This window comes from Corvus kubaryi, unplaced genomic scaffold (assembly GCF_017639235.1).
Source record: "Corvus kubaryi isolate FWS band 111438036 unplaced genomic scaffold, C.kubaryi_AGA036_p1.0 37256, whole genome shotgun sequence".
Classification (NCBI taxonomy): Eukaryota; Metazoa; Chordata; class Aves; order Passeriformes; family Corvidae; genus Corvus; species Corvus kubaryi.
Window position 1 is genome coordinate 7,663,149 of NW_024581076.1, and position 16,795 is coordinate 7,679,943.

At 41.1% G+C, this 16,795-nt stretch overlaps 1 protein-coding gene across 1 annotated transcript in view; it reads left to right on the forward strand.

Annotated features, from left to right (window-relative positions):
- FGF9 (fibroblast growth factor 9) overlaps nucleotides 1-16,315 on the forward strand; it is a 29,260-nt gene extending 12,945 nt beyond the window's left edge. Inside the window, exon 3 of the mRNA XM_042023955.1 lies at nucleotides 13,440-16,315. Within this exon, the coding sequence (XP_041879889.1) occupies nucleotides 13,440-13,685 (246 nt within the window). The 3' untranslated portion in view covers nucleotides 13,686-16,315. The remainder of the gene's footprint in view (nucleotides 1-13,439) is intronic.
- The last annotated feature ends 480 nt before the right edge of the window (nucleotides 16,316-16,795 follow it).

A 16,795-nucleotide genomic window follows, 5' to 3' on the forward strand; every position in this document is an offset into this window, starting at 1 on the left:
TGAAAGCTTGATCTGGGAGACTAAACTTGCCTTTTGCTCCTAAAACACTAGGGAGAGGGTGGAGGAGGAGGAGAGAGGGAGAGAGAGAGTACCGTCCTTGAAGAAACATGTTTTCCCAGTAAGAGTGCAGGGAGGTGACGATATGGCTCTTTATTGTCCCAGCAGGGCTGCACCTGCAGTGTTTTATGCTTTTGTTTGGGTCCCCATAGTCCTGAAAGGGCTATGAAGCTACAAAGACTGGTGAACAGAAATTTTTCTGACAAAAAAGGGACAATTTGTCATAGTTCACTGAAAATTGCTTGGTGTAGGCAAGGATTTCTTTGGCTACATTCTAAAAATATCTTTTATGTTCCTGTGCAAATAAAGGAAGGGAATTGTTCAGCCCTTCAAATGGTAGGTCAAGGTGCACGGAAACAACATGAAGAAAAACGCAGGTTGAAAGTGCATGTTGGGAACAGCATTTGGGCCAAGTATATGATTACTACAGGTATGTAAGAACTGGATAAATAAATAAATTACCCTCCAGTACCATCATACTTTCCTTTTAAATACCTCTGATATGAAGCAATTCCATATGTTTCTGATTGACTTTTTAAAAATAATAATCTGGATTACCTGTTCATTATTTTCCAGTCAGGTGCCATGGTTGATGTGAGCCTGGAAATAGGACAGTTTCAGTGCACAATTTTTGGAAGGAGAATTAAAAGCAATTTCCTTGAGTGAGGGCAGAGACTTCTAGGCTGAGAGTGGTCAAATCTCAGGAGGAATAATGGCTGCGGCACCAGGTTTAACACCCTTCTGCCTGTGTTTTTATTATTGCTTCCAATAATAAGATGCCTTCTAGGAAATGGTATAAATGGAGAGACAGAGGATGATTCCTATGGCAGCTGACTCACAAGGAGTGCTCAGGCTTTCTGCACGAGCATCTTTGCTCAGGAAAACCTGTCACTCCCATGAACAAAAACCCGATGGTGTCTTTTACTGATGACAGTGACTTGTGTCTCCCTGGGTAAATCTGCTTTAAGCAGGAGACTGCAAGAAGCAGGCCTGTAGTTAATTTGATGGGCAAATGCAGAGATCTGAAGAGGCCCAGTTCAAAAAGGTGATTAGGGCTCTGAACATGAAGGAAACTTGAAATTTTGTCAGAGATGCAGAAATCCTGTGGAAATGGTGTCCCAGCAAGGGTGAAACTGCATGCAAGGAGTTGGAGACTAATAGGCTGTAAGTGCTTGGCAGAGGGTCTGCAGAGAATGGGAGAAGGGCAGGTTGCAGAAAAACTTGTGTCTTAGAGATGTAGAAGCATGGGAATAAAATGGAAATTGCTTCAATAAAGCTGATTTGGGCCCTGAAATGTGTACTGAAAGTTTTACAAGGGGAAAACTTTTTAAGCTATATACCCGGAAAGGGAACAGAAATCTTTACCAACATGGTGTATTCAGATGGGAGTGTAAATGCAATACAGTCTGAATGTGGATGCTAACTGGGCTAGCCCTGTTTCTGATAGACTCCTTTGGGGCTAACATGGGTCTGGGGAGCTCCCTGTTGTGGGATGAGCAAAGGGAGAAGGGGCAGCCAACATTGCTACTGAAAGAAGTGGCTATTTTCCCTCCAACCATCCCCTCCCTTTTGCTGGCACAAGTGTTTCTTTGCTGCCTGGGGAATTAAGGCAGGAAACTGGAAAACAAATCTGGCCAAGCAAAAGGGCTTCAGCCATGGCAGTTCCCTCCCAGGTCACTGGAAGGTGCAGCACAAAGGTAGGAGCAAGCCCCAGGTGAGGGAGTGTTTGCTCCCTCTGGGGCAATGCAGGTGTTTTCCAGCCTCGAGTGCGGGTGTACCTCTGGCTACGTGGTTTGTGTTTGGCTGGAGGGCTATCAGTCTGACTTGGGATGTGCTTGGGGCATTAGGAGCATGGTTTTAAATGAAGGAGTAGAGGGGGACCTGGAAGTACATGCAAGATGAGTTTACTGAAGCAGGATGAATCGTTTCAGGCAAGCCTAGTATTTTATTTTTGGTAGGAATTTCTTTTTCTAGAAATGGGAAATTGTGCTGATCTGCAGGCCTGTGTTAGGGATGACCCACAGAAGAGAGCGCTTGTTACAGTGGGTAGAATGTTAGTAGAAGATTTGTATGATAGATGGTGAAAACTCTGAAGAGAAGACAGCAATGGGGAGTGCTGAAAGACTGGAATGAAGCTATTAGTGGAGATTTTATGGATTGTTCCTTGGACTGGTTTTATTCCCTGGTTTTATTAGGGACATTAAACATCTCATCATAAAAAGGTAGTGGTGTGTTATTGAAACTTTTTGCAAAGCTGGGAAGTATTTCCAGCACAGGAGGCAACCTCACAGAGGGGCCTTGGTGACCTAAAGGGCCTAAAATGTTTACATGTGAGGCTCAGGGAGAGCTCTGTCAGTGACACTGCATACAGCACTAGGAGGATCCAGTCTGAATGCAAAATGCAATTGGTCACTGTGTTAAAGAAGATGAATTGAAACCAAAAACAGGTGCAGAAAGGGCTTACTGGGATAACCAGGGGGATAAAAATACTATCAAATGATAGACTCTGAAGATCTTGACTTACTTAGCCTGCAGAATGAAAAGCAAGAGGGTACACTCTTGCTCTCTGCAAATACCTTGAGGTGTAACACCAGGGAGGGGGAAAAAAGTCCTAGAAATAGAGTACAAGAATGAATTGGCTTGAATGAGTCACAAGAAAGCTTAGGCTGGATAAAGAGGAAGATTGAGATTGTGAGGAAGTGGGATTCTGAGCTGGCCAGAGGGATTTTTACAGGGAGGTGGGAGATGAGACATAAATACTTTCTCTGCACTGTACAGTGGGAAACAGCTTTGTGACTGTGGACATTTCTTTTGTGGTGGATATAGGTCTGAGAAAAGTTCTTGAGTTACCTCATCTACTTCACCCTTGTAGATAGCTTCTCTCAGAATTTGGATGGGCAGCCTTGCTGAAAGCTGGGTACTGTTAAAGGGTGTTCCCCACAGGTACCAGCGTGGGGAATGAGAGCAGAAACTGCAACCTGCTCAGCAAGGTGTGAAGGACTGTGTAGAAAAAAAAAGTATTTTGAGATGTGGGTACTGGTGTAGGAAGAACTGATGGGTCAATACATAGACTTGACACAGGTAATATGAGAGAAACCTCGGTGAGAAACTGCAACTATTATGGTTGTTTTTAAACTATGGCTTTGGTCTTTTTAAAATCAGAATTTCATAACACGTCACCAAAGAGGGACACTTACCAATTGTGTCCTGCAAGATAGATACTACACTTTTCCTCAGGTTTTTGATCTTCCTCAGAGGACTTAATTTCAAATGCTTACTAGGTTTGAAGATAATTTTGTATGGGAGAAAACCCTCCGTGATCTCCTTGCCTTAGTCTGAAATTCTAAGCTGATCTTGGATTCTCACTACATGCCTGGGACAGGAAGGTATTAGAGTATCCTCTGTATAAATTATGTGTGTGTGTATATGCATATATATATATTTATATATACATATGTTTATGTGTGTGTATATGTATAGATATATACAGCTAAGCTTTGGTAAAGCAAGATCCTACTCAAACCTTAGTTTAATGATTTGCTTTTCCCTAACTAAAGATGTCTGAAATTTTGTGTTCTCATGAAAACAGGAGACTAGAGGTGCTGCTTCAGGAGGCAGCCAATGTGACCTTGCAGAAAGCCCTTCCAGAAAGGGCAGTTCTGGTTCCCTCCTTGTGCTGCATGCTTCTGTTTTCTTCTGTGCTCCAACACTGGCACTCATCTGACTTGTCAGAAGGTCAGCTTAGGCATATAAAGCCACAGAAAAAAGTTTAGCTTCCTGAACTGGCTTGCTGCCTGTTTGGGCAAGCACTAAGGCTCAGTGGGGGACTCAGGTGCAGTGTGGGATGAGAGGAGGGTTGAGCACCACGCTTTTGACAGCAGGGAGTTGTTAAAATGGCACAACTGCATTGCAAACCCAAATTCTATCCAGCAAGCAAGAGTGGGACATATTCAGATTCTTTTCTTTGCATTTGTGTAGCTCCCTGTCACTGCAGCCCTGAGCGTTTTGGGAGCTGGCTGTGCAACCATACTGAGGTGTGAAAAGCTTCAGTGTCTTTGGTTGATCTGAGAATACTGTGTTGAAGTGACATGCTAAAAGCATCAGCAGCAGTGACACACTGAGATGTGCTTGGGGATTATTCGCTGCATCAGATAAAGATCTGATGTGCTCTGTTTCTGATTCAGGAGCCAGTGGGATGTGAACGTGGCACTCTCTCCCACTTTACCATTCATCATTTTCAAAGACAGAGTAGAAAAAGTCTGCCCTGTGGGGACTTCATTAGGAATTTTGACTAGGTTGAGATTTGCTTTGCAGTTTGAATGTGCTTAGGCTGATTTGGTGATGTGCAGTAACGTGGTTCATTTGTGTTGCATTCAAAAAGCTTAAGAATTAAAGCTTGTTATAGTGCAAATCCATATTTCCCCTCTCTATAGAGCCCTTTTGTTTCTTTTTCATTCCTTTTATACTGGCAGATATCTGCTGCTACTTTTGATTTGAAGATAAGGTTTTATATTTGTGTTCCACAGGCTGCTGCTGAGGTAAAACTTGTGTTCTGGTGCGGATGCTACATACTTTTGGGGTCTGTCCCAGGCTGTGCATCTTTAATTTGCTAAACTTTGCTCTTCAAATTTAACACATTTATAGAGGCAACTGTGACTCGAGAAATTTTGACTTGACTCTATTATGGTTGAAATACCATGGCCTTCAGTGGAATCAGGATTGGACCTGCTCCTGTAAAACCACCAATTAGTTTTATGGTTGTGTCAGCAGATCCCAATCAAGATAAGAGCTGTATTGTATTCATCATTTTAAAAACCTAAATCTAGACAGGGTTCCTGCCTATGAGAGTCTGCAATCTAGAGACAGTCTTCTAACATGTAATCTTACTTTTTCATAACAAGGGGGATTTTGGCCTGCTGATGCCTTTGTCAGGACAGCATATACTGTATAATCTGAACTCAGGACAGGAAAGTTATTGGCTAAGATTTCAGGAAAACCTTTTGATTCATTTTAGAATGTACAAATGTTGTAAAGTTTAAACAAAATAGGAATTTTTAAAAAAAACTTTAAAAATCTGAATTATTTGGAAGATCCATGTTTGTAGGTACCCAGGAGACCAACAACCTGGTCTTTGAGCTCTTCAGTCACTAGTTCTGTTGAAGTTGTTATTGTATATCTTTTGGGTTTTTTCAGACAGAATGACAATGTCTTTCATCAAAGCTGAAATTAACTGCATGACTAAAGTTTTAGCCATTGAAAGACAGGCCCACCGGTGTGCATGTGAGGAGTAGGGGTCTCGTGGAGCAGCAGAGCCACCTGATTTCCTTTAGTGTTTCCCAAAGGCTGGGTCAGCCATATCACTGACAACATAAGTCATGGCATAGCAACACCAAAGATGTGTGGATTTTCTGAGAAATATTAAGGAAATACTTTTTATTCTACTCAGAAAGTGAGATACTAAAAATTGTGTATCTAAATCCATGACATTATGGTGGGATTGCCACTGGGAAAAGAATGGGGGAAGTGTCCAAAAAGTCATCCCTGGAGAGACTGCTTATGAGAAGTGTGACAAGGTATTTCAAAGCCAGTGTGCACATGCACATTATTTACGTGCTCTTAAATTGAGTTACTTTAGCAGAAGAGGAAACGTGACATCTTTCCTTCAGCAGCCGCTGTTTGAAATGCTGGCCTTCCTTCCTGTCCAAAAAAGGTGGCAAATTAAAAAAGCCTCATTTTTAAACAATTTAAACTGAATATGCAGTTGAGTCCTGCTAGGTAAAGATCGTAGTGTGCCAATCCTTTGCTGTAGTGCCCACCAAAGCACTGTAGTTTTTAAAATTTCTGTCAAACTTGCTGGTTTCCAAGACTTCAGTGGACATGTGGCATTTCAGTGAGGATCTTTCCAAAACGTGATAGCTTATGATGCTGTGTTTGTTTGATGACCAGAATGTCATCCAGAATGACAATGTGATCAGTAATGTCCTTGTCCTCTGAGCTAGTACCTAGCTAGTAGCTTTGCAAAAAATCAATACCAAAATTTAGAGACAGCCTTTTGTTCATCAGTCCTTGACCAAATCATCTTGCTGAAAGAATAAAACATTAATTACTTTTATAATATACATTTACATCACTACATATGTATAATGATTATTTGGTCCCCACGGCAAAGTGTTTTATGAAGGGTCCTGAGCACTCTGCACATCTTTTTCTGATGGCACCTTGTAGCTGACAGATAATGTACTTCTTTAATGATGGATAAATCCATTTTGTGGGGTATTCACTGAATGTAGAGACTCATGCAGATTAAGTACTTTTTATCTCTCACTTTAAAATGTATTTCAGCATGTGAGTTTAGCTTGCTTAAGCAGCACATTCTGCTAAAGGGGGTATATCTTTCCTTTAAACCTGTGTTCTGTGCTTAGAGAACCACAAAACAAGGGAAGAAAAACACTTTGTTCCATCTAAGCTGGATTTAAGGAAAGCAGGTTTTATTTAAAAATCTCCATCCAGTTAAAACCTTAACTGGTACTCAGGCTAAAGATTGTGTGTAGCTGTAGAGTAGCAGCCCTGGTTTGACATACAGGTTGTCTTTTGATAGAAGAGAATTTGCGGAGCGGGGAGCTGGGGGAGGTCAAGTTACAGCTTTCAGTAAATCTGAGCATGCCTGAAATGGTTCTTTTAGTGTCTTAAAATATTTTCTGCCTTTTTATCATTGCAAGGCTGATCCACATTCCATTTAAGCTGATGGGAACTCTTCTCCCATCTTCCTTAAAAATTGGCTCTGGCCCCTGTATCAGATTGCATACCACCTTGCTTTCTGATTCCTGGAAGGGTTCAGCCAAGCGTTATGAATTAGATGCTTTGATAACATTGATGACTGCAGCTCTTTATTGTGCCAAGAGAATAAAAAATAAAATAGAGGTCAGAAATGTGACTAGTAAATGACACAGTGTGGGCCTGGTCCTGCTGGCGTGGAAGGGAGGGGAACAGACCTGCTTGTTTATTTGTTTTCTAAGAGTCGACTTTGTCCTGGTCCTGTTCCCTGTTGTGGTGTCAGGAAGGAAGCTTGTCAGCTTCCAGAGAAAAGACACTGTGACAGCTTATGTGGCCTGAGATCTGTCCCTGGAGTTTTGTCATGACTTCCAACAGCATCATGAGCAGATCCTGGGTGTTTAGGTGAAAATGAGTTTTCACCTCATGCACTTGGCTGAGCAGCTATAAACCGAGCCTTTATGAACATGAAGCATGGCTGTTGATGGGCAGCCTACGCTGGCAGATGAGAGCTCAGGCACAGTGGGGTTGCCCATCCCATAATGATTTCATGTCCAGGGAGGGCATGCTTAAAGCTTGACAGATGCTGCAGACTTGAAACCTCAAAGGAGAGGATATCAGTAAAACCAAGAGCTGTGGAGCTGGCAGTGGCAAAAATGGGTGGAGGCCTAATTGGCATCTCACCCTCATGTCAGAAGAGCTCTTTAAACAGCCCTGGGACAGCATAGTGCTGTATGCCGGTCTGGTCCCTCCAGAGAAGGTCCAGATAGCGTGGAGAGCAAGGGAGTGGGAGAAGAGCAGCAGCGGGGCAAAGGGGTGAAGCACTGAAATCCCTCCTGCACTGACAGTGTCCCGGGATTTTACTGTTGATACTGGAGTCTGCTTGCTTTGTTCAGGAGGCTCTGCTTTTCTGCTGTCTGCATCAGGATGTAGAAGTACCACAGTGTCTGTATCTACGTATGTATTGTGGCTTTTGGCAATCATGATCCCAAGGGGGTCAAGTTCTGCTGGGTCTTGGGATCTTTACAAGCTTTTTGTATGAAAGATACTAATCTTTAAACACCATCATAACTGCTCCATGGCAGCAGCACAGAACTGTTACACTTGATTTTTATTTTGTAAGTGGCTATTGATGTATAATAAAAACTTTATACAAATTAACTAAGAGGTTTAGGGGAAGAAAGTAAGATGAATACCGCATGTACTCTGTGAGAGTACAAGGTGACCTCAGGTAGGGAGAATGCAATTGCCTAACTGTGGTTCTGCCAGGACACCTTGCCTGATTTCCCTCATCTAATTTCACGTGCTGTGAAATATGAAATTTGTATGAGTGGCAGCATTGGTGCCTGTTTGCTTGTCTCTCCTCCGGCCTTGAAGGGTTTCCTGCTGTCTGTCAAAAAGGCTTTTGGAGAACTACTGACACAAACACAAAAAACCAGTCAGCTAGTCCTCTTGGCAGACCCTTTTTTCCTCCATATTTTTTTTCATGTTTTGTCAAATTATCAAACAAAGCATTCTGAAAAGACTCTGCTCGGAGAAACTCATCAAAGAAAGCTCTGTGACACTTACCAAGTCAGACACACAGTGTACAGGGCTTGACTCACACTGTGGTCTCATTTGGAAAAGAAAGTGGTGCTGCTTGGACACTGGTATTTGGCTTCTCATTGTGGCTGGAGGTGGTTCACCCAGCCAGAGACTAACAGGCTTAGCATGAGAGTACAGACAACACCACAGCAAATGGTAAACTAGACCTTTATTTATGACAGCTCTGGATGAGTGTTAATTATTAGCTGAACATAGTCTGTTCTAGAGGCTGTTTGCATTACAGCATGGGAAGGGCCAATGGCATGTAAAATGTGTGTGTTGGTAGGCAGAACAGCAAAGCAAACTGCTTCGGAAGAGAACAGGGCTTTTCTTTGTTTCTCTTCACTATATATGCAGTTTTTAGTAATGCCATGTAGCCATAATGAGGGATTTGCATGAAATTATTTAGGAGATTATATATTTAAACAAGATTTTTATTAAGACAGGGTAGATTAACAAGGTATTAGTGTGCAGCAGGTATATAGGAAGTGCTGACTACATCAAATATATCTCTTGTTAATGGTTGTTTGGACTTCTGGATTAGGTGTTTTCCTGTTTCTATTGAATCAGTGTAGCAGTTTGCAAAAGGGAAAACTATACATGGCATAAAACAGAATAGTTTACTTGGCATGAAAGGTATTTGTTGTGATTTTAGGAATGATGGTCTGAAGAGGGTTTCTTTTGGCGGGTTTCGAAATAAAATGGAGTTTTAGCTCCATAGGGTTATTTAAAAGAAAGAAGGAGTATTGATATGTTTTATACAGGACCCTGTACTGTTCTTTCAGCTACCAAGCAGCACAAATGTCTTACATTCTTTAGAGTCATGAAACCATTCTCTGAGCAGTGTACATGTGTTTTATTTTTCTACTTATTTACAGTTAACTACTTCACATGGATAGCTATTTTAAAACAAGCTAGCAAGATTTTCGTTGCGATGGCTGTAACTATGCATTTTATTAATTTAGAATCTGACTTTTAATCAATCAGCCTGGAAATAGGATAACATAATTATTTTCCTCCCTTGTTAGATGGTGGAGAATGTAGAAAGGGAAAGGGGTCCTGGGCTTGCTATCACCGACCAGGCATTAGCAGATTTCTGAATTAAATATGTCTCAGAGTTTTGTCTTTGCGGTATGCGCATTTTTGTACAATTCAATTATTTGAACATTCTGAGCTAAATAACAGGGTAAAAAAACAAACAGGTGAAGTGTAGAAATGTAGCAAAATGAAAATCAATCACTTTGTGGTTGAATACTCTATGAACAGTCCTCACAGAAAACAAGTGGAATGCAGTGCAACATCTGATTTATATAATTTTGAGGTCACCTCCTTATTTGGCCCTGAATTAAATGATTTCAACAAGGCAGGCAGCCTCCCCTTTCACAGGAATGCAGGTTACTTTCCATAGCTGTTCCAGTTGGGTATGTTTGGTATTTGTGTCAGCTTTCGACAAAGATGTCCAGCAACTTTAATTATGGTGCAAGGAAATATTTGCACTGGACAACTGATAGAGAAGTCAGTTGCTAGAATAAAAGCTGTATTGTAGGGCTAAATCTTGCTCTTCAAATGTACATAGAGGGACTTTCTAAAAGTCAAAGCCAGAAGGAGAAATGTGGTCAGGAAACACCATATCCTTTCTATACTGGGAGAGTTGGTTTTCAGCAAGACTTTCCCATCCTAAGATGGTGAGACAAGAGGGTGGTGTTGGCGGGATGGCTCAGCCTCACCCCTGTGTTATGCTCATTTCTGGCTTGAATAATGACATGCATACTTAAATGTGACTGTAAGGTAGTAATGTTACATAGGGCTGTGGTGGTACCTGGTTTAGGAGTAGACTTGGCAGTGTTAGTTTAATGGTTGGACCCAAGGATCTTAAAGGTCTTTTCCAACCCAAAGGATTCTGTGATTCTACATAAATTACTATCCTGGTGTATGCCGATTTCTGTCTCTCTTGGTACTAGATGAGACATTATTGTAAGGATCTCCCAGGGCATGGGGAGAAGGATGATATGGGATTTTAGTGTCCCACATTACTTATAGGATCTGATCCAGAGTCACCAACACTGATTTACTCCAGTGGTGTCTGACCACAACCAGAATTTCTAGGTCTCCTAGAAGGAAAAGGTTTGAATGTATAAAGAAATTATTTCATTTCATTTCTTTGAAAGGGTGATTGTTAATGTCCCTACCCATCTGGTCCCACATCCTGATTGCTCTGTCAAGTTCATGTTGAAGTATTTTCATCATGTTTATATGTGAATTTCAGAGAATTTTGAAGAACGACAAAGGAGATGTAGCTGTCTTGTAAGTGAATAGAGAGCTAAAACAGGATAAGCTTGTAAAATGAAGATTGAATTTGTGATCTTGAAATCCATTTAACTCATCCAGAGCGCAGTACAATGCAAACCACCTGATTCAGGGTCCAGTTATGTGCGCCACAGCACTGCCATGATCCACCAAACCTGCCAGATAAAGAGAGGCTATTTTAAAGTTTCTCCTTCAGGGCATGGGGAAGTACTGTTCTTGCAAAGATAGAAATTTATGATGATGCTAAAAAAAAAAGCAGATGAAGTGAATAATTAATGAATTCACGACAGGACTGAAATATCTTCCTAAAATGCTTCTATTTTTAGCAGGGAGTTCTGCAGTGCTTTTCATGTGATCCTATTGCCTTCTGAGAGCAGGAAAACAATTTAAATTAGTTTCTCTTTCCCCATGGACCTATACAGACCCAGTATATAATACCCCTTGGCATCTGCTTCTGCCTTAAAACAAACACAGATGATTTTAAACCTCATGAAAATAAAACACTAATGAAACCTATACTTAATCTTCACTGCAGCTGAATACCTTTTATAATAGTTTGTACTTTTGAGGCTATACAAGGGGAATACTGCAATGGGTGTAACTGGCAGCTGCTGCTGGTCTGGTAATGCTCAATGTGGCTGCGGATTTGAGCTGGCAAAGGACATGGAGGCAATTACCAAGAGGAGGTTGCAGGGTATGGCCCATAGATAAGGTTTTAATGTGAACAGGTTTGTGCTTCTTTTGCCTATAACCTGAAGAGAGTATTGCTGTTTGAACTACTTTAAACTAAAAATGTCATAGTCAGAAATGCCTCTAAAATAAGCTGTCATATCCTCAAAGGGATACGGTCACTGCCATAGTGAATTTTCAGGTGTTTAACACGTGAAACCTGGTCCTGTCTGGGATTTCTCCTTCCTGAGTGGTAATGAGATACCCAGTGCCCATTAAAGGGGAAGTCAGTAGCAGCTTACTTGCTGCCTTTCTTGCCTACTGGAATTGCCAGAGATTTAATTTAGAAGAAACCTCCAAATCCCAAACCTTTAGGAGTTAGGGAGGGCCTGAGGAGGGCTCTGTCTTCGCAGCTCAATTCCCAGTTTGTACAGGGGCAGAGGGGTGCTGCCTTCTTTTCCCCATTTGCACGGGGTTTGTTTCCCCCACTGGGGGGCTTCTGTAAGGTGTGTGGGGTGCTCCTTGGACCTGGCTGGTTCCCAGTCCTGATGGGCTGCAGAGCTCTGCCCTGGGAGCAGAGTGCTTGCCACACAAAGCAGCAGTGAAATGTCTGGGCCGAAGCACATTGGTTTGGGAAAGGGTTGTGAGCTGAGTCTCAAGCAGCAGAGGTGGCCCCAAAGGCACCTGCAGTCTCAGGGCAAGCTGCAGGCTTTGGTGATGGTGGACCTTGGGAAGCTCCTGAGTTAAGTCATGGAGGGTGGTTTCTTAGGGGTGCTTGAGTTGTGGGACCTTAGCTGTGTTCAGGCACAATTTTATAGCTTAGGTGCCATACATACTTTGCTGCATCTGGGCCTTGGTCTCAGTTTTCCCTTCTCTGTACATCTATATAAAAGGACTGTTTTAAGATTTAATGTCTGTAAAACACATGCATTGTATGGAGCTTTGTAATAATTATAAATTGATCCTCAGCTGGAAGCTGGGTGTGATTAATGTGAGTGCTATTGAAATGAAAACTTGTTATGAAAAAATATATTGAATTATCACTATTTTTTTTTCTTGTGCCAGGTGAAAAGACTATTTTCAGGCTTATTTTCCCCAGCTTTCTATCAGCTCTCCCATGCTAGAGCTCTTCTTTCCAATGTTTTTGCTCAGTCATTTGTGCGAGTCCTTCCTAAAATGAATCTGATTATCAGGTGGCTGCATTTTAAGCACTCTATTAAGCAATTTTTAAAAAACAATTTTAAGCAATCTATTTAGACGAAAAGGATGTAGAAGGCAACACAGACTGAAGAAGTGGGTGTGCTGGAAGGAACAGGAAGGAGTGGGATTCTGTGGTGGCAGGGGGATCTGATGAATGGTTGATGTCCTCAGTGGGTCCCGTCAGTAGGGCAGGACACAAGGACAACCCTGGCAGTGCAAGCCTGGAGGGCTTTTCCTCAGGGCTTCATGTCAGCACACAGTGTTCATGTCCCTGTTTGAAGCTCTCTTGGGTTGTGACTTTGTGATACAAATAATAAATCAAATGAAGGGTAGCAGATTGTATGTTTTTAAATTAAAGAAATGCATTGAGTTTCATTGACTGCAATGAAAAGATACAGAGACTTTAAGACTGTAAATTTTATTGCAGCCCTGCAAACTGGTTCTGGTTTCCTTTATTTATATCTGTTTGTTTGAATGCCTGCACTCATGATTGAAAAAATTAGTTATAGAAGTCCAGTAAGGTCTTGTGAGCTGCTTGGGAGCAATCAGAAATAAAAAGTATCTGTTTTCAGCTTTGTTGCTGCTGTTTTGATTTGGGCAATAGGCTTTGGGGAAAATAATTTTTCTTCACATAGGGTTATCCACCCTTGTGACTGCCTCCTGAAATACCCAGCAGTACAGTTTACATAGCTAAAACTGTTTACATAGCTAAAACTGGAAGTATTGAAATAGTTAATTCTGCAATTTAGCAAGGAGGTACCAGTTTCAAGCCATTAAAAAAGTAATTCTTTAATAAAAAGTAGCTTATTTTAGTGGCTATCTCCTTACTGCTCTTTCTTTTCTTTCCACAGGAAAAATTAACCCAGGAGTGTGTATTCAGAGAGCAATTTGAAGAAAACTGGTATAACACATATTCATCAAATCTATATAAACATGTGGACACTGGAAGACGATACTACGTTGCGTTAAATAAAGATGGGACTCCAAGAGAAGGGACTAGGACTAAACGGCATCAAAAATTTACACATTTTTTACCTAGACCAGTGGACCCTGAGAAAGTACCGGAACTATATAAGGATATTTTAAGCCAAAGTTGACAAAGACAATTCACTTGAGCCCTTAAAAAGTAACCACTATAAAGGTTTCATGCGGTGGGTTCTTATTGATTAGCTGTGTCATCACATCAGCTCCACTGTTGCCAAACTTTGTCGCATGCATAATGTATGATGGAGGCTTGGATGGAACATGCTGATTTTGTTCTGCACTTAAAGGTTTGTCCTCCTGGAGGAGAGCCTATGCCCACTCGCTTGATTTAGTACGAGAGGGAGCGCGAGAGAGTGAGTGCGAGAGAGAGAGAGAAAGGGAGAGGATGAATGGGAGTGAGAGCGCGAGAGAGAGGAACCAAGGGGAGGAGGAGGGTGAGGAGGAGGAGGAGGAAGGCCTGATGCATGCTGGGGAATAGACACGCTTTTAAATTTTTGATCAGTTGTACTTCGTCATATATCAGCATAGCTGCCATACTTCGATTCATCAGGATTTTTGGCTGGTGGCCTGCTCAAGTGTACGCTGCATTTACAAAGGCATGGAGGGTGCAGTCTTACTTAAACAAGAGACTTTTCAGTTAATTGCTCTCTGGGTCTCACCCCACTGAGTTTAAAGCAAAGACCTCTTAGTAAAAAAAATAAAAATAAAAAGTTAAATTTATTTATAGAAATTCCAAAGGCAACATTTTATTTATTTTATATATTTATTTATTATATAGAGTTTATTTTTAATGAAATATGTACAGGCCAGATAGGCATTTTGGAAGCTTTAGGCTCTGTAAGCATTAAAATGGCAAAGGCCACTATGAACCTGTGGTAAATTCATGCAAGTAAATATAAAGGTGCATGGATAAAAAAAAAAGCCAACAATAAAAAGGTAATAATAATAATAAATTCTAGTGACCCTCATGTACTAAAGGCGACAATCTCTTTTGTGCCCGTATTATTGTACAAGTATGCACACCACTCATGACACTGAATCCTCACTCTTCTGACTGCTTGTTTCATAGCTTACCCCAGAGGATTAAAGAGAAAACTGGGTCTTCAACTTTTTTTTATGTGTCTGTAATATTTCCTCTCTGATAAAGTGACTTCTTACATCATTGTAAATTTCACAGCTGTGGAAAATATAGGGGTTGGAATATATTCTACTTGTTAAAACCTATTGCAGATTATACCAAAGCTAAATGATGAGTATGCTATTATTTTTTTTTCCTAAAGAGAATGCCAGAAACAACATAAGTAACACCAACAACAATTATACTAATTTTAACAAAGAACACATAAATATTTCAGAGGGCAAGAACCAGGTTAACAGGATCACTCTTGTAAACATGTTTATTTGTGCACTTGACTATCTACTATGAAATTATACAAGTTCCATAGGGGTCATTGTAATATCTTTTATGGAAAATTGCTTTCAGTGTGAACTGTCATAATACATGATATTAGCACCCTTCCTAAAGTAAAACTTGCAAAATGAAACTAATAAATCTCTATCAATAATGACAATGAGGGGGACAGTATTAGACTTATTTTTATTGTTTTCTCTAAAGTATGTTCAAATATTCATGAACCCCAAGGTGAGGAAACAGTATCTAATACTTAAGGGTATGTAGCATTTTATGATAAGCACACAAACATATTGATTAGCAGTTACCATTTGGAAATTAACCCTCAGGAACAGGCGTTTTTTTCCCTAATACTCTGAAGAAACAAAAAAAAGGAGAAAAAAATCATGTTAAGGTCCATATGACAAATGCATTTTGTAGTTGTTTTATCCCTTAGGATTTGAATCCAGTGCCATTAAGTTGAGTGTAGCCTTCGCCATTGGATATGTTGGGAGCAGGGCTGGTCCTGACACCCTGGCTGTCTTCAAACGCACGGGGGCTGAGCGCAGATGTGCTTTGGAGGAGAGATGTAAAAGGTTGTAGCCTACTTGTAATTAAGAAATTTTTGAGCTAAAGCACTCTTGTTCCTCTGATTTATATTATTTGAAACTTAATTCTGTTCTGGAATAACCTCTGGCTCGGTGTCCTGAACAAATGTTCCCTTTCTGTACTGAAGCAGGTAGGAGGAGCCATGTCTCAACCGGCAGTATCAGTAATCTTAAATGGAACATGGCATTTTGTTGTAATTGTTTATGAATGATAAAATACATAAATTACATTAGTTGATTTGAAGGATACTTGTCTAGGGACTGTTATTGCCTGGGAATTTACAGCCTTGAGCTGCAGCCCACGCATTTGTCTCCCACCCTTTGGGGCTGCTGAGGGTCAGTCGGGTGCCGGATCATTTGTGTGGGTGAGGCAAAGACCGTAGGGGAAGAAAAGGCGCTTCTGAGCAGGACTAGGGCTCATTGCTCTGTGTTAAAGGGATCAACCCCACCACGAGGAGGGGAGGTTACAACTCTCTCCTGTTTCAGTAAATCTGACATACACCAGGAAATTATTTGCAAAGGTTAAAATTACTGTGAGTCGAGGCCTCAATACTAGGCCACAGTTAAAGTCTTAATGTTAAATTGACTTGGGTTTTTAGTCATAGGCTAATCATTACTACTAGTTAACACGTTTCATTTAATTTATTTTTTTTTTTGTATTTTTCTAAAGAAAGGATTAAACTTGAGAAAAATGTTATGAGTTTATGGCAGTCCTTATAAATAAACTGTAACCGATTTACTCGAATAACCCGTAATGGTGTGTAAATACTGACTTTATGTAAATATAGAAACATGTAATTTAACTTAGGCATTATTGCAAGACTGGAAGGCTCAGGAGCTGGCAGTTTGCCACTCCCTGCAGGTTCACTGGGTCAAATTTGGCCTGTTTCGGGTAGTGAACAACAGATTCTGTTCAGTCCCTTGTGTAAAATGAGCTATTTCTGTTTGTTTTCTGGCGGGGGATGGGCAAAACCATCGTCACCTGGGTGCTGCTTAGCTCCTTTGCCAAGGCGTGAAGTGGTACGGATGCCCTCCTGCTCCTTATGTGATCCTGCTAAAACAGGGCTGCAGAGAGCTGACACGGCAAAGCAGGGAGGCTTGCCTGCCTCTCCTCCTGTGCTGTGGACAAACAGAAGTCTTCATTTTCTTGTGCTGTCCATCTGGCACCTTTCTCGAGCACTAAAATTCACTCGAAGACAAACCTGAGGGAAAAAGAAAAGAACAA